Raw genomic sequence first — 22,440 nt, forward strand, 5'->3', positions numbered from 1 at the left:
TGTATTAAAAAAAATTAATTAAGAATTTCTTCAACTAGATTTGAGGTATTTTTTTTTAAAAGCAATAGGGGGCCTACAGTAAACTTCAAAAACCTCTACTTCCAATCCTAAATCTGGATTATAAAAATGTAGACCATTGTCAATTTAAAATTATGGAAACTGAATTCAGTTCTGCATTCAACAATGATGTCTATAATGGAGGTGTTCCTGAATGTATTAACATTTTAAGTTGAATTTTCATTTTAGATAACTCCTGAAAATGTTAGTTTAAACCATTACCCACAAGTTATTTAAAATCTGTATTAAAGTTTGACAACCCTTGATTATTTATATGTGCTACAGGCTGCCTAGTGATCACCATGCATTAGCAAGTCAATGATGAGTGTGTGTGCGGTACAGTAGTTGGCAACGGGCCATCCCTTAGTGTCGTTCAAGAAGCAGTGACCAGCCAGCCTCATGTCAGCCCAGAGCAACACAGCCGAGCTCGGCCCGAGCCAGTCGGCGCCAGGTTCTGCTACAAGTGGGAGCAGCATACAACGCACTGCATGGAAAGAAGAGGACGAAAAACAAGCCTTATGCGTGGATGAAAGCGCCGAGAAGAAAAAGAAACAGCATAAATTACGACATAAAGTTGACGTGGGACCTGAGAGTGGTGAGGAGATAGATCACGTCGACTTGCCTTCAAAGGGCGAGATAAACAGAACCATGCCGCCCGGGGGCACCAGTAAGAATCACCAGAGACCCGCAAGTGCTACATCAAGTAAAAGCCGGAAGTCAGCCTGGGATGCGACAGAGCCAAAAGATGTGGGGATGCACGAAGAGAAGAAGCCCGGTAAGATGCGACCCGGGAAGATAACCGCCGAGATGGGGAAGAACGGAGATGTCCAAGTCCGATCCGTTGAACTTCAAGAAGTGAACGGTCGGGGGGTACGAGAACGCGACGAGACGCGACGCGGCTCATCGTGCATGGAATCCATCAAAGGAATCTCAAAGGTGTTCAAGTCCAAGAAGTTTAAATCGCAGCAGCTGGAGCAACTTTATCAGCGTTATTTCTTCAGCTTGAACAAGAGTTCCCTGACAAACCTTTTGATTCTGATCATCATTATTCTCATTGTGATGATCGTCTTTCATTACGTACCTGGGTTAACACTTCCGGTCAAGGGGATTTTACTAGGTTTTCTAATTATTGTGTTTTGCATCATGCTCGCTCTGTGCTACCGGAGTGCATTTAGCCAGTTCCAGCTCAGCGTCGTCTGCTACATTGTTATCGTTTCGTTAACAGCTGTTACCATCATCGACGTATTGGATGCGTATCCGCGCTCGGCATCTAAAGGAGTTTGGACGACGCTTTTCTTCATTTACATGGTTTACACACTGTTACCAATCAGGATGCGTCTGGCAGTTATAAGTGGCTTATCCTTTGCCGTCATTCATATAATTTGCGCCATTGCCAAGAATTATATGGACACATTTCTATGGAAACAGGTGAGTTAAACCATTTCTCTTGCATTTTAAAATACTCAACTTGCCAGGGTCCATTAATTTTAGCATTGGGCTAGTAACTCCACAACTGAACAAGTCCGACAGTCTTTCTAAACATTAGTTGAGATTTACTAAACATTTTGTAATTTAAGCTTTTAAGTTTAAACGTCCACAAAAAAGAATTAAATTGAAATTCAGTTCTTGGGTTAAAAATATTTTTGTTCCACTGAAAATGCTGCGCAGAACATTATTTCATCGACACGCAAAACTACAAGACCGCCTGAGACTGAGGTTATTTTTAACTTACTTATAAATTCGAACCCATGATTCTGAATTATTTAATGCAACAGAAATATTTATATCAAGATTGTTGAATGTGTTTTCTAATTAAATTTTTTCTACCGAACCGTGATGTAATTTGATGGTATTCAATTAAAGTCTAGTACAATGTTGTCTTGTTATAATTAACAGACGCTATGTTCAAATATTGATAAAGCTTGTGAAAAATTAACTGAACAACCATTAGAATTAGCTACAATTATTGATTCTACTGAAATTTGATAAAAGTGGCGAAATTTGCAATTGGTATCGGCATTGGTAATTGATATTGGTCTTCCACTTAGCAATAATTTATATGATTGATTATGGGGGAAAAAAATAAAAATAAGGTGGGTGGATTATAAGCAAATAAATTAATAAACCAATAAACAAAATAAAATTAAGTTGAACAAATAATTGACTCTTCAGAATGGATCATAAGAAAGCAGCGTGTGTTTTTACACCCAAGCCATATAGGAATCTAGTTTCACTTGAGAAATAATAATCAAGTTGTTTTTATTATACATTTTACCAGATTTAATTATTTTACCAATGTTCCACACATTTTACTTGAGTTGCTTGTGATAGGAAAACTCAATTGAAATATTTCTCTAGAGCAAATTGGACTTAAGCCAATTAAAAATTGGCTTTCCGAACTAGACACAAAACAGGGCTTAAATGCCACCTGAGGTAGTGGCCACTTAGAGGAGACAAAAATAAACAAGAAAAACTCCCTCTTCAGTGGAACAGCTATTTGCGTTTCTTCTTGTAACTTTAGGGTATAAAAGCATATGAGGAAGTGTAGGTGTTTAAGTGATGCCAAGGTGGGTACCGGTAGTAGGCAAGGACAGTGAAATATTTACTTAAACTCTATTCCACCTTTTCTTCCTGGAAAAAAACCCACTTGTAACCAATTTGTAGAGAATGCATTGCTGGAGTCCCTTTTGTCATTGGGTGGGCAATAATACACTGCCAGAAATGTACAAGTTGTAAAGCCTAGTATTTGATCATACTTTTGGTGTAACTTCCCAAAACTCACACCATTTCAGCAAATATTTCAAATATTGTTGTTTTTAGGTACTTGTTGTAATTAAATAATTCTGGTCCAGCGATATTTAAGGGCCTGAAATGCCCACTGGACCACTAGCGAAAGTCCAGTACTTTTGTCATTGGGGCGGGTGAGAATACCCTACTACAGCAACCGTACAAGCCCCACAGCCTGGTTTTTGTTCGTAATTTTGGTGTACTTTCTCAAACCCCATAAAAATTCAGCGAATACTTAAAAGATTTTGATTTGTAGGTGTTGTCCAAGTGGATTTTCTTCCACTACTTCTATTGTACAAGTAAGGAAGCACTGGTAGCACAAATCTACTAAATAAATTACATACAAATCTGAATAAACTTTCGTAGCAACAATGATTTAATTAGTTGCAAGACCTGAGATCTACTGACACACTGCAGACATTTTAGTAAAGTTGGGTCCTGTAAACTAGTCCTGTATTATTGTGAGGTGTGTGATCCTTTTTTACTTTAAATGTGCTGATTTCAAAAATCAATAATTGAAAGTTGTATTGATCGTCTTTTGTCGTTCGAAAGGTTTAAATCACCCAAATCTTTAAGCTTTTTTAGACAGTTATATCCAATCAACCTGGATTTGAATTGTTAGCAGATGCTGAGTTTTAAAATGGTTTGTGAATTGTCCACAACAGACATTTTTAGCTAATCAAAAATTCCCTCCAAAATAAAGACGCTTCATTAAAATGATGTCCCAGTATCTCCAGGATGTCTTACAACTTCGCATGACGTCAAACTACATGTAGCTATTTTCAAAAGCCCAGCCCCTATTGATGACATAATCTTCAAGATAAGATTATCCCTATTCCCAATAAGTAGAGATGTTGATTAGAAGGACAAGGATTGTCTTGCTTGCTTAGATACTCCTCTACCCTTAAGGGAGGATGGGCTACTTTTAAAGGTACTCGACACCTTTGGTAATTGTCAAAGACCAGCCTTTTCACTTGGTGTATCTCAACATGTGCATAAAATAATAAACCTGTGAAAATTTGAGCTCCATTGGTCTTCAAAGTTACGAGATAATAATGAAAGGAAAAGCACCCTTTTCGCACAAGTTGTGTGCTTTCAGATGCTTGGTGAGGTCTCAAATCAATTCAAATGGACCCTTTTGATGGTAAGGGTTATAATGGAAAATTACTTCTTCCCCTCAAAAATTAACTTCAGAGGTAGCCGTTTCTCACAATGTTTGATACTATCAACAGCTCTCCATTACTTGATACCAAGTAAGTTTTTATGCTCACAATTATTTTGAGTATTTACCAATAGTGGCCAGGGCCTTTAAGGGAGGATGGGCTACTTTTAATAATGACAGTCTGTGTACATATACTCTTTGTTTGTCCCTGGTGTTTCCTTACCCACCTCGATCAATAGAGAGGGTTTTCCTTTGGCAAATTGTCCTGCTGGCCCTTCTATTGTCCGCTATCCTTCTGGAAAAATCAATAAGCCCAAGCTTGGGGAGTAGGGTCTTAAAACCACACCATGGATACGGGGAAATTCAACCATGTAAACTTTCGGTTGGAACTTAAGGCTTGGAGCCAGGGTCCGAAAGTACTGTAACAAACCTCTGTGTATGTTGTTTACTCTTGGGGGTCATTTCTATGGTTTCATTTATCATTTGTAAACAGGGCTTTCAGAAACAACCACAACACAGCAAGCTACAATAAACCTTTAAAAAAAAAAAAAAAAAATCCAATAAATCAATTTAGATGAAAAGATAATTTAGGTGCTGACTACAGGGAGGTACACACACGTAATTGCCATTTTTGGATTGCATTTGTTGGTGTGTCATGCTTTTAATAATTTATTTCTAGAAATCCTCCCATTTTCTTTTTAAAACAGAAGACAGGTTGAAAAATACGATATCAAAACATTGCTTGGATTTCATTTTGTCAGGTTGGAGGGCATTATACTCCAGAGTCCAGTGGCTTATTCAAACCAATATAAAAAGATTGTTGAAGTACCCTTCATTTTCAGAGTTACTACATGTCACTCCAAAACATTTACACAAATGAAGCACTGCAACAGTTCATATTTTTACATTTTGAGAAACAATTCCCTTCAAATGAACGTTGTTTTAGAGAGGGATTCAACAAAATGTCAACCTGAGAAATTTTTGTGAATCAAACCTGTCTATGATTGTGGATTCCAATTACAGAGTATTCTTTCTGCATGGATTTAACCCTTCAGATTGATCTCAAAAACGTTCCTACCCTTTGAAAGGAAATTTTCACAGTTTAGTAGGTCTGTTATTGTACTTTATACAATGTAGAAAAGAAAGAGTCTTACAATCCACAAACCAAACGACACTTTGCACTAAGAAAAAATGTTAACCTTGGTTTGGTTTCTAAAAGTAATCATTTAGCAGCTTAACATTTAACACATCAAATCACAATGCCCTAGGAAAAATTATTTGATTACATAGAAAAGCAATAACTTAAGTGCAGCAAATAGAAGTACAGTAGCTCACATGGAAAATATCAGGATTCTAAGAAACTAAAAGCTGAATACAAGAAGAAGAAAAAATGTCATCTAATGTGACCAGATACATTGAGAATTTCTATACCTCAATGTGGGAATCTGACAGATGCTAGCAGTCTTAAAGTCTGACTTCTAGACCAAAGAAATCCATTTCTGAAACTTCATTACAGAACATCAGACAATTTGGGTCCGCACGTCTTCTAGAGAGTCTAGTGTATTATAAATGTAGGTCTTGTGAGGACACATGAAATTGTAAGTAGAGTAGAAGAGATGTTTTGTATTATGAAGAGTGGTGGAAATTATGCATTAGTAATTGTGTGATAAATAGGTCTCGAGAATCGACCATGGAATTTTGCCGCCTGTAGGTTTATGATTTGAGGCATTGCGTGGTGAGGTATCAATATATGTTTGGTTAGCAGTATCACCATGTGTGAATCTACTTGCTAGGTAGAGTTTTTGTTCTTTAGAGAACTGTTATGCCAGATGTCTGTGGAGTAGAATTATCTGATTGTTCTGGAGACTTCTCAGTTCTGAAAAGCACTGTCCTGCTTTTTAAAGACACTGGACACTATTGGTAATTGTCAAAGACCAGTCTTCTCTCTTGGTGTATCTCAACATATGCATAAAATAACAAACCTGTGAAAATTTGAGCTAAATTGGACGTCGAAGTTGCGAGATAGTAATGAAAGGGACACAAAGTTGTGTGCTTTCAGATGCTTGATTTCGAGACACTATTGGTAATTGTCAAAGACCAGTCTTCTCTCTTGGTGTATCTCAACATATATGCATGATTTCGAGACCTCAAAATCTAATTTTGAGGTCTCGAAATCAAACTATGGAAAATTACTTCTTTCTTGAAAACTACATTACTTCAGAGGGAGCCGTTTCTCACAATGTTTTATACTATCAACAGCTCCCCATTTCTCGTTACCAAGTAAGGTTTCATGATTAATTATTTTGAGTAATTACCAATTTAGTGTTCACTGCCTTTAACTATGACCAGTACTTGGGTGGAGGGTATAATAGAAAATTGGTTGGGACTACATTGTAGGTAGACGCTCAGCAGCATTGGCTGTGGCTGAGAAGCTCTGAACTGAAATGGCAGTCTGAAAGCTAATTAATAAGATTTCTAATTGACTACTTTTTCTGTGAAGTATCCTTCTGAAATCACAAATGAAGTCTTACTTGAGAAAACTGTATCTGAAAACCTACAAATACAATCAGCGGATTTTGGTTGTTACAACAAAAATTAATGACAGTGTTAAATGCTGACTACATTACTGTGCATGTTTTTTCATTAATAATACTCCTGTCTCAAAACTCGAATAACAGATCAAGCTCAAAGTTTCACAGTTTTTTTTCATTTGGTTTATCACACAAAGTATGATCACTTTCTGCAACTATTTTGTCAGCTCTACGAATCCTCCTACATAACATAATTTGTTTTTGTAAAATCCTGTATGTTTTAACAGAGAATCTTTAAACAAGAGTAGCTCAGCCTTATTTAAGACTAGGCTTAAGTTTTTTTAAAACAAATCCTAGGACCAGTTCTAAGTAAGGACTATCTTTGTGAAATTGACCCCTGGATCTTGGAGGGGCACGTCAACTTTCCTCCGATAAGGGACACCCTATATGAGTAAAACGTAAAATTGTATTGGAACTATGCAACAGGCACAGGGTGCCTCAGCAATTACTGTGGGTGCTGTGGTTATTTCAGGGCCTGACAATCTGTTAGCGTTAAAAATGTTAACCTCAACCACTGATTTAAAGTGACTACAGTAACTATTGGGGAACGTCTCCATTATCATCCAACAACAGGTGCAAGGGGCTAGACTGTTATTGATTGACATGTTCACTGAAGGTGATGCCCTTTTCATCACCCAGGCATCAGTTATTCATTGGTTAACAACATTGTCACATCTTTGGATCGAAGAACGCATTGACCACTGTGACACCTTACATGAGAACTTCTTACGAATAATCTGTATTCTGTCTGTAGTGACAATTATAACACAATCACAGAGAGTTGATACTAGTTAACTATAAATATATTCAGGCCAAATACTTCACAGAGGCAACAAAGGCAGTTGCCTCTGTGCCCCCTGGTCATTGCTTTGGTGCCCCTGAAATGCCCCACTGGCAATGTACTTTGCTTGTAGTGTTAGTCTTTTTTATTACATGATTTGTTTCGCTTTGCCCAATCATGGAGGTAGAATTCTACCTCCATGGCCCAATTGTGTTGAAACTGGCTGACAGCACATTGTTCATGGTTCTGCTAAGCAGAAAGTAGCTGGAAACCAGCAACAAACAGTATATAATACATTACATGGTATTCTGGCTGGTAAACTGCCTCTGCTAAGCAAGCTGGGTCTGACAGTAAAAAAGCTGAATGAAATTTGGCCTAGCTCTTATAGTTATGACATTACCCTTGAAGATAAAACAAATTAAATTTCATAAATAAAAACGTTTCAGAGTCCAGTCATCAGAGAAAATCGCCTGGCATTAACATGTTGCCATGGCAGCTAAAAACCCCATCAACATCATCCACTTTAATCTTTGTGTCCTTGTTGAATATTAACCCACTGCATTAGTCCCCAAATAGAGCTGATGAGAAGCTGTGGAGATGCTCCAGAACATTAAGGAACATACATTACATTAGATTATCGTATCCAATCATGGTTTAAATCAGCGCTCAAAGACACTGGTTTACTTGTAGTTCAGAATCTTTACTGGATTTAATTTATTATAGTTTATAGTATAGGTTTATTTATAATATTCAAACTTCACAGCCAATTTATGCCTGAATAATGTTGAAAATACAGATTACACGCTACAAAATAGAATAATTAAAAGTATACAAATTAAAAGTGAACTGGCTTGGGCCAATGTGTAAATTAGAACAAATAATTGCACGGTTTTCAAGTAAGCAAATCAAAAAGAACAGCACAAACGGATTAGGACAAAAAGGCATACCAAATTTATTAACAATACCAAGACCACATTCAAAGTGAAAAGAGAAAAAGAGACTTGAATCAAAATGAGAACACAGGTTTTATAATCTGAACTGTTTCATTAAAGGTATTGTACACTAATGGTAAATACTCAAAATAGTTACTAGCATGAAACCTTACCTGGTAAGGGGAGCTGTTGATAGTATAAAACATTGTGAGAAACGGCTCCCTCTGAAGTAACGTAATTTTTGAGAAAGAAGTCTTTTTCCACGAATTTGATTCCGAGACCTCAGGTTTAGATATTGAGGTTTCAAAATCAATTATCTGAAAGCACAGAACTTTGTGTGATTATGGTGCGACAAGTTTTTTTTTCTTTCATTATTATCTCGCAACTGCGATCTACGACGACTGATTGAGCTCAAATTTTCACAGGTTTGTTATTTTATGCATTATGTTGAGATACACGAAGTGAGAAGACTGTTCTTTGACAATTACCAATAGTGTCCAGTGTCTTTAATACTAATGTAAGAGAAGATTTCTCTTCTGTTTTGTCGGTCATACTCGGCAGGATTGAAAGATATAATTTTTTTGTGAGACTCAAACTCAACATTTGAACATCATTCTTTTGAGACAAAGATGTTGAATTTTTTTAAAAACAAGACCACCAAAATCTGTTCGAGCAATGGAAGTCCTGTTGATGTAGAGCTTTTATTCTTGATCCATTTGTTCTGCTCAGTTTGATTAATTTAGATTATTTCCAGTTTCCAGTTTTATTAAGACAAGGTACTTAATTATGCATGCCTTATTGAGCGGGCATTCAAGTTTTGCTCTGTATACGGAATGTGATTTTGCTCTGGTTAGGGGCACCTACATTATATGAGGACAATTTGTCAATTTGGATGCACATGGGGGGGCACGACAGCAATTGTCGTGGGTGCCATGGTTTAATTCGAGCAAGCTTTTGAAAGTGGACATACAGGTCTGATTCTGAGTCTTGCCAGGATTGTCAAGTCGGACATACATGGTGCGTTATAAATGTTCACTTAAACAGCTATTATTATTAATGTACATGTAGTTCTGCTTGCTGTTCTGTTATTATACTGTGTGAATTAAAGGGTCTGGGTACTTTTTGTAGGACAATGTTAACATTAAACTTGCAAAGTTTGAAGGTATTGATGATAGAAAGCTTCCCTTAAAAGTATCACCTGCTACCTTAAACTTCGCTCTTGAATGGGCGCAACAATTTTGCTCTTCATGTGGGATTTGATTTTTCTCCGTGGTTAGGGGCACCTTTATGAGGACAATGTTAATTTGTATGCACAGGGCACCAAGGCAATTGCTGTGGGTGCCACGGGTTGATTCTAGGCCAACCAATGGACCGTGCATATTATAAATTCTCAGTCTCGCCAGAAGTGTCAAGTCTAAAAGTCACTGTGTGTTATAAATGTTCACTTACTTCACTATTAACACTATTCATGTAGTTTCGCTTGCTGTACTGTTACCTTTCTGTATAAGTTAAAGGGAAGGTACAACGTACACGTTTGGGAATTGTCAAAGACCAGTCTTCTCACTTGGTGTATCCAATCATAAGCATAATATAACAAGCCTGTGAAAATTTGAGCTCAATCAGTCATCGAAGTTGGGAACAAAATGATAAAAGAAAAAACACCCTTGTTGGACGAATTTGTGTGCTTTCAGATAGGAATAAAAGACTTCTAGCTAGAAGTCTTTTATTATTTTAGTGAGAAATTATCTCTTTCTCAAAAACTATGTTACTTCAGAGGGAGTTGTTTCCCACAAGGTTTTATACTACCAACAGCTCCCCAATGCTTGTTACCAAGTCAGCTTTTAAGTTAATATTTGTTTTGAGTAATTACCAAGCGTGTACCTTCCCTTTAAGTGCTATCTCTTTGCAGTGTGAACTTGCACAGGTTCCAATGTTATCTAATCAAACCGTTGATTATTCAAGATCAAATTCTGTTATTGACTTTAATTACATCTATAGTAATCATTTCTCACGTCAGATTATGAAGTTCAAAAACCCCAAGTGCAAAACAAGTGCTTTCCCCTTGCAGTGTGCGCTTTCCGCAGGTTCCATGTTGTCTATCAATTTCTGTTATTGACTCTAAATTACATCTTTATAAATCATTTCTCCTGTCCAATTATAGATGTCCAAAATGTCAATGCCCACAAGAATACAAACAAATTAAAACTGGCCTGGTCAGTGACTCTGTCGCTCACATGTCCCCTCCTCTCCTTAGAAATTCCCTGAGGATATTCAAATGGAACTTAAAGGCACTGTACACTATTGGTAATTACGCAAAATAATTGTTAGCATAAAACTTTCTTGGTAGCGAGCAATGGAGAGCTGTTGATAGTATAAAACATTGTGAGAAACAGCTCCCTCTGAAGTAATAAACAGATGTCAGTAAGGGATTTTCTAACTAAAAAAATTGAATTTAATTTGAGACCGTAGCTGAGTTCACAAATTCAAGCATTTGAAAGCACACAACTTGTGCGTCGAGAGTGTTTTTTTTTTCCATTATTCTCTCACAACTTCGACGACCAATTGAGTTCAAATTTTCACAGGTTTGTTATTTCATGCATATGCTGAGATATACCAAGTGAGAAGACTGGTCTTTGATAATTACCAAAGGTGTCCAGCAGTGTCCAGTGCCTTTAAAGACAGTATACACTATTGGTAATTGTCAAAGACTAGCCTTCACAGTTGCTGTATCTGATCATATATGCATAAAATAACAAACCTGTGAAAATTTGAGCTCAATCGGTCATCGAAGTTGCGAGATAATAATGAAAGAAAAATAACCATTGTCACACGAAGTTGTGTGCGTTTAGATGGTTGATTTCGAGACCTCAAGTTCTAAACCCGAGGTCTCGAAATCAAATTCGTGGAAAATTACTTCTTTCTCAAAAACTAATTCACTTCAGAGGGAGCTGTTTCTCACAAAGTTTTATACCATCAACCTCTCCCCATTACTCGTCACGAAGAAAGGTTTTATGCCAATAATTATTTTGAGTAATTACCAATAGTGTCCACTGCCTTTAAGCAAGGGTGGACGGGAAAAATGAAGACAGAAAAAAAAAGCAATGAAGTGTGAGGTGCTGTTGCTACAGTGTTACAAATTCACAGGGAAGCTGGTAAACCTGTAGGCTTCACGTTCTGTGATCTGGCTTGAAGGTGTTCAAGTCAGACTATATTAACGGCGTGGCAGTTTTTGTATGGAGTTGACCGTAAGCGTGTTGAGCTGGTGTTTGTATTGGCAACATGGCATCATTGTTGGCATTTATGTTTTGTTTTTTTTCAATTGGATAAACACATATTCTGAGTGTATGGTCATCATTTAAAAGCAATGGCCCTATGTATTTTTAGGCACTGGTTATTGCCTTGGTGCCCTTTGAAATGTTTCAGAAGAAAATTTACCTTTTCGTCATAACGTGTCATAGAGTAGCCCATTTAAGTAAAAATCTCTTACCCCCCACCCCTCTACTGAAGTAAACCTGCCTTGCCCCTTTTTCCATTAACTCTTTGAAGTAAAACCACCTTGCCCCCTTTTCTGAAGTAAAACTGCTTTGTTATACGGTTTCCGTCCCCAAAAACTTGAATTTGAGAAGCGTTGTTGTCAGAAAGCTTCAACCATCCAAATTTTGCATGGTGGAAGTATTTATACAGTAGAGAGATTTGCAGTTAACCATGTGTCTACTACCTTTTGAGTAGTAGTGGTAACTGTTCTATAGGGTCCAAATAACATAATGAATGTAGGATAAACAAAATACACTTCCAAAAAAACAAAGAATACGTTTAGAGCAGATGTTGCTCTACGCTTTACACATCAGTATGGTTCGAATTGCTCTGTATGTATCTATGCTGCAAGCATTGCCTCAATTGATTTTGTTTCTTTGCACGAGCCAAGTTATTAAATTTGTACAGTATTCTTATTATCTAGATCTAGTGCCTGTCTTTCTATGTTTCATATGTCCTACTACATACACTGCATCTTCCTGCTCTTTAATTTTCCCATGTGTAAAGCAAGCAGTGGTGTTTAGCAAAAAGAGACGGGGTCGCCCCAGTGTTCCTGGCTGTGGCTGCTGTATGCACCGTAGCACCCTGTAAACCCTTAAAAGGTGCTACATAATTGGGTCTCAGAATTCATCACTTCAATAACCTATCTTTCTGAAAGTTTGCAGTGCCTTGAGTACCTTGTTTGGTAGGCGCTTTAATATAAGACTGCAAAATTGTTATTTACAATGCTAGGCGTCCAATTTTAAATAGTTTCCAATTATCCTATCTTGTATCTCTGCTTACTTTGGACTTTTGCGCTTACGTGTACAAGTTATTGTCACGATTCTCAATATTAACATCATTAAGTGTCAGATTTCTGCAATAGCTGTGTAAACAAAGGATTGAAGAATGCTTAAAAAAAGTACCATTATGCACAAAAAAAGCCAACCTGTAAACAATTTGGTAAGCGTAAATCTGAAGTTGTTCTTATAAATTTGGTACAGGGTACAATATAGTTGTACAGTATGCATAAAAAAGGCAAATCTGTGAAACATTTTGTAAACTAGATTTGGTAAGCGTAAATCTTAAGTTTTTGGGTAAGCAGACTTTGATTGACCAAGGCCCAGTTTCTGCCCTGCGAGTCATGTGGATATTTTCCCCTTCATTGTGACAAGGGTGTTTTTCTTTTATTATTATCTTGCTGTTGCAACTTCGACAACCGATTGAGCTCAAATTTTCACAAGCTTGTTATTTTATGCATGTGTTGAGACACAGCAAGTAAGAAGACTGATCTTGGACAATTACCAATAGTGTTAAGTGTCTTAAAAATAATACAATGTATGTGTAGCACACAATTTTGAAAGAGATGTTTGGGTATTTTCAATTAAAACAGTTAGTTTCAAGTATTTCGAAAATAAAAAAAAACAATGTTTATAATTTTTTGTTTAGCTTAGACATATTATTAGAATACAAAATTTAAATATTAACTTTTGAAATTCAAGCATTTTTCAAGAATTTACATATTTTCCAGTCTAGTTTGAATAAAGATGATTGAAAAGTACACACGTTCACAAACTGCTGGGAAAAACTGAATAACAAAATGTTCAAATCAAGAGCAGACTTTTTCTGGATCTCCCCGCTGGGCTTTCTCATTAGCAAGTAATCAACCGCCCTTCCTTCGTTCATCAGAAAATATTTTGAACTCCATTGAACTTGAAAACTCAACATTAAAGGTTTTGGGTACTTTTTGTACGACACAACACACAAATGTCCACAGATTTACATGAACCTTACATGGTTTTAAAAGATAATGATGGTACAGTGTTTAAAGAAAGCTTCCCCTAAAATGTTAACTGCTGAGGTCCTGTAGGTTTTTTAGAAATGAGTAGAACAATTTCACAACAATTTTGTTAGCATATTTACAAAGGATTTTATGCAACCACTGAAAACAATGATCTGTGATTTTCCCTTTTTCTCAAAAACTTAACGACTAATTCAGCATTGCGAACAGTCTAGACATCTACGTTCAAAGAAAAATGGATCTTCTGTCAGCACCATGTATCACACATACTTCTTATGGTTCTCGTTCCTTCCAGAGCGCTGCTGTGCATCTTTGGAACAGTTTAAAACACACAATGTGAAACAGCCTGAAGCTACTGATTTACTTCAAAACTCGGGTTAATACACATTTTGTTCAACCACAGTTATCACAGTTAAATTCATTCTTTTCTTCCTTTTTCGACATACTATGTCTTTCTCTCTTTAAAGCGCAGAGGGATTCGCTATAAGAACTGTCTATTTTTATGAGACTCAAACTTCTACAGGTAAATGTAGTGAATATAAGGATTTATGTTAAAGACAGTTGGACACTATTGGTAATTGTCAAAGACTATTCTTCACAGTTGGTGTATCTCAACATTCATAAAATAACAAAGCTGTGAAAAGTTTAGCTTAATCAGTCGCGAAGTTGCGAGATATTAATGAAAGAAAAAACACCCTTGTCACACGAAGTTGTGTGCTTTCAGGTGCTTGATTTCGAGACCTCAAATTAAAAATCTGAGGTCTCAAAATCAAATTCGTGGAAAATTACTTCTCTCTCTCGAAAACTAAATTACTTCAGAGTTAGCATTTCTCACAATATTTTATGCTATCAACCTCTCCCCATTACTCGTAATCAAGTAAGGTTTTATATAATTATTTTGAGTAATTACTAATAGTGTCCACTGCCTTTAAAAATGGCCAAAAACTTACATCTACAAAACCTACCAAAACCCTTCAATGCCAACATGCAATCCCATTTGTCACCTCAAGTCGTCTGTTTTAACACTGGCAGACATCATTTATGTTGGATAATGTTAACAGATGCCAGGACGGTCATAAAATCCTTGTGTGTTCCCCCCCCCCCCCCCACAGTCGTATACTTGAGAGGTAAATATTAGGAGTGTTTCTCCTTCCGTCTTAATGCAACATTTTGCTACAGGCTGTAGTGCGGCCGACTCCGTTAAAAAATTCACTGTGGGAGCCTTGAATGTTTTTTCAACGAGATGGAAACCAAAATGGCCGAAATTGTCTTACTTAAAGGTCTGAAGACGTTTCACTGAATCAAAAAATGAAGCAAAAAATAACTTAATTGGAGTTTTAACATGCATGGATAGACAGCGTTAAGTGCATAATTTGACCAGGAAAGCTATTTTTGGCACTTCGGGCATAGTATTAAGAAGCAATGCATGGAAATCAGCCTGAACAAATGACGTGATGATTACAGGGCTAGAGTCTATTATTCTAAGCAGTCTGTTTAAAAAAAGGGGCCTACTTTTGTGGATTAGCTTATTGCTCTACAAGTATCCTAAAGGTATGGTCATCGTTTGGTTTTTGTGAGCATTATGTCAATTTAGAGGTTAAATTATAAAGAAACATACAATAAAAGCCACACGTGAAAGATTTAACTGGAAATACAGTGTCTAAAGTACTCATAAAACTGTTTATTTTGGTTTAAAAACACAAGCGTGGCTGGAAGTATTACAAAGTTATTATAATAGAAAAATTATATGCTTACAAAATCAAACATTTTAGTATTAAAAAGACAATTAACAACAAAACCTAGGAATAGCCAGATACATAAGAAATAACCCAAAAATACTTTGATAAAAATTCAATTAGCATTGTGAAAGTAATCACAGAGAAGTAGAAATAAAACTGTATTTTTTAAAATTTCATACAAATTATCAAGAGAAAGCCATACAAATATCTCCAGATTGCAGGGCTTTTAAAGGCAGAGGACACTACTGGTAATTAATCAAAATAATAATCATCATAAAACCTTTCTTGATCACGAGTAATGGGGAGGGATTGATGGTATAAAACGTTGTGAGAAACAGCTCCCTCTGAAGTGACGTAGATTTCGAGAAAGAAGTAATTTTCCACGAATTTGATTTGAGACCTCAAATGTAGAATTTGAGGTCTCGAAATCAAGCATCCGAATGCACACAACTTCGTGTGACAATGGTGTTGCAACTTTGACGACCGATTGAGCTCAAATTTTCACAGGTTTGTTATTTTATGCATGTGTTGAGATACACCAACTGTGAAGGCTAGTCTTTGACAATTACCAATAGTGTTCACGTGCTGTCTTTAAAACCAAAATAAACACCATGTAGAGAACATTAAAAATACTTTTTAATTCAGCGTGCTTCGACCAAACATCCTATTATCTAGGTTTAGAAATGCCCCACAGTTTGAAAAATCTTCAGTTGAACCCTGCACAAATGACCCGTATAAATAATAAGACTGCCATCAGGCAACCTCGCAAATAATGATGTCCCAGTCCATTGCATCAGTGATAGTCAAAACCTTAGTCTTGGCTCAATCAATGTTAGTTCAATAACCACTGTATTAACAGCGATAATTCCCGAGACCTTCAATTCGCAAACCCTCTTCAGTTTACCGCCAAGGTTGACCTTTGACCTCATCCTTGTCGTGATTTGTTTCCACCAACGATATTCCATCATTGGCTTCCTGCTTACCCTGCCTGATGCAATTGCAAATAAATGAATATTAATGAGTTCCGATTGAGGCCTCTTTAGGTCAAGATTTTAGCATGTAAATTTCAGAGAATGTACAACGAGTATACGGTATCCATTATTGGACAACGTGCACAGCACTTGTTTGTCAAGAGGACTTTGGAATGACTCCAACAGTTAATGATCATACATGAGCACCGGGGAGCTGTTGATTTGATAAACAACACTCTTTGAATTAAGTAGTCTAAAGAAAGTAGTCGAAAAAAGTAATTTTGATGAAAGTGTAGATTAACTCTACGAATCGACTGTCAACTGTAGACACAACTGTCCACACTCAACTGTAGATTCGTTATGAATCTACAGTTGAGTTGAGAGTACAAAACTAAAGCGATAGTTAAACTTGGAAATCATTGTCTTTTCAAAAATTGGGGAAATATTAAAAGTTTAAGTCAGAGTTCACTCTAAAGTGTAGATTCATTACTACATTGTACTCGCCTTCGGCCTGACATTCTATCCACGAATCACTTTCCCGTCGATTCTCCACAATGTCATCTTGATTGATGTGTACAATTTGTTTTTTTTATAGTAAATTTGTATACCCAACCAAACAGTGTACTCGTATTGTAACACAGTGAACTCGTACAACATGTACAGTGTTAAATGTCCATCATATCTCAAAACGACAATTAGCATTTATGTGTTTTAATTAATTCAATTAAGTATCTCATTAAAATCTTGTCATCTCAGCATTCATGGCATTATTGAGTTGTAATCCTAATTGTTTACATTTTGTTTCTTAGGAAAATTGTCTGTATGTTGTAACGAAGAATTTGTCTGTATAGACCATGTGAACTCTGTTTACAATCAATGTGGCCTTGTACATTCTTTGAGTTTTCTGGCAGGCAAGATACGACCTTGGTCCTATGGCAATGTTGACAGTTTGTGTCATAATTTCCACATAAATCGTAGAGTTGTGAAAATAAAATCTGGAAAAGTTTTGAGATGTGCCCCCTTTGATCATATCAAAAGTTGATAGGAATTAGACAGTGCAATCTCCATAAAATATAAGATTTTATAATTTCTTCAATTAGTGTACGAATAAGTCCAGGCTCTGTGTACAATGTATGTGATGATGTCACAGGCACTTGGTCACAGGTCACAGGTCACATCGTCTTTACTGTACACCCAAACCAAATAGTACATTCCTACAGTGTCAATCATACCTCAACAAGACAAATAGCATTCATTTGTTTTAATCAATTAATTATCTCGTTAAGACCTTGTCATATCAGCATTCATGGCATTATTGATTTACAATTATCTGAGTGCGTACACTATATTTCTTAATTCAATTAATTGGATTGTTGTCTGTCGCTAATTTGCTGAATGCATAATATGCAGTATCTACATCGGAGACACCTGGTCACCGATATCATTTTAACAAACTAATACGGTACACCTGGCACCAAGAAAACTGATAAACGGCCGGCGGGCAGATTAAAAAACGTGATCGGACACAATGATGTGTTCGTCCGTAATGTATCTCGCAATCTTACACCATATTAGTTAGAAGGGGGCGATATTTTTTTAAACGGACACAGGAAAAAAAATATCCCAAATCGATTGCGTCTCCGTTGCAAACTGCAGCTGCTATTTTTCTCTTTTGTTGTGTTTGGTTCTCTCAGATGGTTTTGAACGGACAGTCAGCACTCGGCCAACGATTTGTTTTTTTCTTCTTTTCTGTCTCCTGCATTTTGGAGTGATGGGACACTGCTCCGCAGCGGGCTTGCACTTGGACGTGCATTTTCTTTATGAGTGATACTTAACCTTTTCGCTGGACTTGGACTGAAGTTTTAAAGGCAACCGGCCCGCTTTTTTGTTCTCTTTTGTTTTCATTCTTCCTTCTCAAGATCGTGATATGTCCTGGGAGCTTCTGAAGAGGATATTTTATTTTCTTGAAAGCAAGTTGCCATGACTTTTACGTAGAGTTTTAATCCTCAAGACATACATTGTAGGGGCTCCAAACAGATCTGTTTTTCAGGAAAACAAGTTGTCATGTTTGCTTTGCTTGAAAGTCTATTTAGTTTATTTTTGTCGGTTTGTAGGGCAATTCTCTATCCTCAACTTTGGCTCCTGGCTCTGGCTTGGGCTCCTGGTTTTGGCTCCAGTCTCTGGCTTGGGCTCCAGGCTCTGGCTTCGGCTCCTGGTATTGTCTTGGGTTCCAGGCTCTGGCTTTGGCTCTTAGCTCTGGCTTGGGCTCCAGGCTCTGGCTTTCGGCTCCTGGTATTGGCTTTGGTTCAAGGCTCTGGCTTTGGCTCTTAGCTCTGGCTTGGGCTCCAGTTTCTGGCTTCAGCTCCTGGTATTGGCTTGGGATCCAGGCTCTGGCTTGGGCTCTTAGCTCTGGCTTGGGCTCCTGGTATTGGCTTTGGTTCCAGGCTCTGGCTTTGGCTCTTAGCTCTGGCTTGGGCTCCTGGTATTGGCTTGGGCTCCAGGCTCTGGCTTGGGCTCTCTGAACTCTGGCTTGGGCTCTCTAAACTCTGGCTTGGGGTTCCCGGCTCTGGCTTTGACTTCTCCATCACTATTAGAACAGTGCACATTTCAGGCCCTTGAAATGCTCCAGTCATGCCAGTAGAAATTTTCAATTTTGTCAAAGGGTGCCCTTTACTAAGGAGAAATGGCCTTGGTGTCCTTGCCCTTTTAGGAAGAGTCTGCTAGAACCTCAAATTTTGACCACGGGGCAATAGCCTGCAGGTTTTCTGGTATAAGGCCAATATTCATGTCACGTACATGTAGGACAGGCTTATCGTACTGTGGTCCATTTTGCTTTGTAAGCAGTTCTTGGTTTGCCCATAAAAACTTAGTGACTGTCCAGCAGGACCAAATAGCTTTTTATTTCACTGGTCCATCAGCTTTTTCACTAGTTTGTAATTCAATAATTATTGGGATAGTTAGTAACACTGAACTAGCCAGCCAGACAACTTGAAGTGAATTTTGACTGGTCCTCAGGTGTTTAATTAAAACCTATCGGACCACTGTTGTTAGTTTTAACGGAGAACACAGTTTTCAAACTCAGGCCTTAATTTTGGTTCTTGAAGGCACACAGCAATTTTCCTATGGCTCTATGCATGGGGCACTTCTATGGGAAATGTAAGTTTGTATCGGAACTTTGCAGAGGGCATCACAGCAAAAACACCAGGCACCATGGCAATTTGTGTGGGTGCCATTGATTTTTTTTTTTTTTTAGGCCTACAGCCTGTCCTGTTTCTTCACGGAGGCAACGAAGGCAATTGTCTCCATGACCCCTAGTCATTGCCATGGTGCCCTTCAAATGCCCTGCTAGAAATGTACAATTTCCTCTTCTCTAGAATGTCCTTTACCAAGGAGAAAATGCCATGGTGCCCTTAACCTTTCAAAAACGAAATTGATGTACATGTACAGGCCTGCTACAGCATTAATTTTTTGTCTTTGATTGGGAGTTCAACATTTGAACCTAGGGTTGCAAAGACTGGTCATACATGTGCCCTTTTAAACGAAAACACGTTTGAAAACACAATCAATAATGATCACTGCATTGCGTGTTAACTCAGGTCAATGATTCACCGGTGTCCATTGCCCCGAAGAAAAAAAGGAGAGTTTTGTTCACCACAAGAAAAAAAGAGAGTTTTTTTTACCACATCTGCCGTACTACGTACATGTACTACGAAGATCTCAACCTGATAAAGAATGCTCAATGCACCTTTCTATCCACTGACCGAATAATGCGTTCCCTAAGGTCTGACCACTGGCCCTTAATATTATTCCCTTCAGGATGTGGTTATTGTTTAACCAGTTAGGGTCTATTCATTTGGCCAGAAATGCGCATAGCGCTTAGAAACGTAGACTTATTAAAGGCACTGGACACTACTGGTAATAACTCAAAGTAATTGTTAGCATAAAAACTTACCCGGTAACGAGCAATGGAGAGCTGTTGTAAGTATAAAACACTGTGATAAACGGCTCCCTCTGAAGTATTCGTAGTTTTTGAAAAAGAAGTATTTTCTCACTAAAATACTTGAATATTTAGCTGAGGTCTCAACTTCAATATTTGAAAGCACACAACTTCCTTGTGCGACAACGGTGTTTTTTCTTTCATTATGATTCTCTCACAGCTTCTTTAACCTATTGAGTTCGCAGGTTTGTTATTTTATGCATGTTGAGATATACCAAGAGAAACAATTACCAATAGTGTCCAGTGTCTTTACTTGGCGTCCAAGTTAAAGCATGGTGTCCAATAGACACACAGACACCTCTCTGACTATCACCATGGTTCTAGTTGTGTTATTTTCATGGAGTTTCTTTGATTGGATTGTTCACAACAGAAACCAAAGTCATTTGAACAGGCCTCGGGCTCCTGTCTATGCTGACATAACAGACAGCAACTTAACTTGTAATGGTGATGGAAATCGTCTTCTTACTTCATACAAAACATTACCGGGCATTTTATACTCTGTTTATTTTTCATCATCACTTTGAACCCATTTCTATTTTATTGTGTCATTTTACATGACATAGTGTCCTTGTTACTTTCAAAAGGAGATTTGACGCTGTGCTTATAATGAAATATTCAGAATTGATCGTTATAGACCGATTTCTCTTTCACTGTGTATGTTTATTGTTGTCCTTGCCCTTTACATTGCAGACTACTGGTACTGTATTTTGATTAAATATTCATTTTGATCCTTTAAAGGGTTAAAGGTTTCGGGTACATTTTCAAAATGTCCACAAATTTACATTAAACTTACAGGGTTTGAAGATAATGATAGTGGAAAGCTTCCCTTCGAATATTACTAACTAAGGTTGTGTAGTTTTTTTAGATGAGTAAAACAAGTCACAAAATCATTTTGGTCTCGTGAGACCAAAATTATTTTAGCATGTAAAATCTCTTAACCAGTTATGATATTATACCAAAACCATAGCATAACTGGTTATACATTTTTACATGCTAAAACTGAGACGAAAATTATTACTTTTACTCATTTCTCATTAAACTACAGCACCTCAGTAAGTAAAATTTCAAAGGAAGCTTTCTACTATCATAATCTTCAAACTGTGTAAGTTTAATGTAAATCAGTGGACATTGTGTTTTTTTGTTAGGAAAAAGTACATTATTTTGTACATACCCTTTAAAGCCACTGGACACTATTGGTAATTGTCAAAGACCAGTCTTCTCGCTTGGTGAATCTCAACATGCATAAAATATCAAACCTGTGAAAATTTGAGCTCAGTTTGTTGTTGAAGTTGTGAGATAATAATGAAAGAAAAACCCTTGTCACACGAAGTTGTGTGCTTTCAGATGCTTGATTTCAAGACCTCAAAATCTAATTCTGAGGTCTTGAAATCAAATTCGTGGAAAATTACTTCTTTCTCGAAAACTACATTACTTCTGAGGGAGCCGTTTCTCACAGTGTTTTATACTGTCAACAGCTCCCTATTACTTAATACTATAAGTAAGGTTTTATGCTAATAATTATTTTGAGTATTTACCAATAGTGTCCAGTGCCTTTAACATCAATGCAAGGGTAAAAAACAATATTCTTTATCCCTGTTGCGAAAATTAACATCTATGTTGGCCCCCTATTATATTTTGTTTACATCGATGTGATTTTAGTCACATGGTAGCTTGTTTGTCTCAGTTGAAGGTGTTTTAATGAATCTCATCCCTTTTTAATAAGTCTCTACGATTCTTTTGATGGTACATCTTTCATTCCGTTAACATGTAGCTGGATCCACCAATGTCGAAAGTCCAGTTGACAAGAAAGCAATGTTGATTTACCTGAAGCCGTACTAGTAATTAGTGACCAGGGTCTCTCGGCGTGTTTGTTTTCAGATTTTGTCCCATGGCACAGTCGCTGTTCTTCTATAGCATCTCTAACCATCAGGCCCATCTTCTAATGAAAACTTCGGCAGAGTTATTGTTTTTTTTTTTTTTTTTTTTATTTATTAAAGGGAAGACGGCACTCGTTTCATTAATTTTGCTGATGTCGGGTGGAAGGCTGTTTTTTTTTTTTTTTTTTTTTTTACACACTAAAAGCTTTAGAAAAAGAGGTCAAAACGAGAG

General features: G+C 37.2%; 1 protein-coding gene across 2 annotated transcripts in view; it reads left to right on the forward strand.

Moving 5' to 3' along the window:
* LOC139949297 (adenylate cyclase type 6-like) overlaps nucleotides 1-22,440 on the forward strand; it is a 149,898-nt gene that overhangs the window by 585 nt on the left and 126,873 nt on the right. For both annotated transcript variants that reach the window (XM_071947711.1, XM_071947712.1), the window contains exon 2: nucleotides 343-1,485. In XM_071947711.1, the coding sequence (XP_071803812.1) occupies nucleotides 457-1,485 (1,029 nt within the window). In that variant the 5' untranslated portion in view covers nucleotides 343-456. The remainder of the gene's footprint in view (nucleotides 1-342; nucleotides 1,486-22,440) is intronic.

The sequence above is a fragment of the Asterias amurensis genome, chromosome 16 (assembly GCF_032118995.1).
Source record: "Asterias amurensis chromosome 16, ASM3211899v1".
Taxonomy (NCBI): domain Eukaryota; kingdom Metazoa; phylum Echinodermata; class Asteroidea; order Forcipulatida; family Asteriidae; genus Asterias; species Asterias amurensis.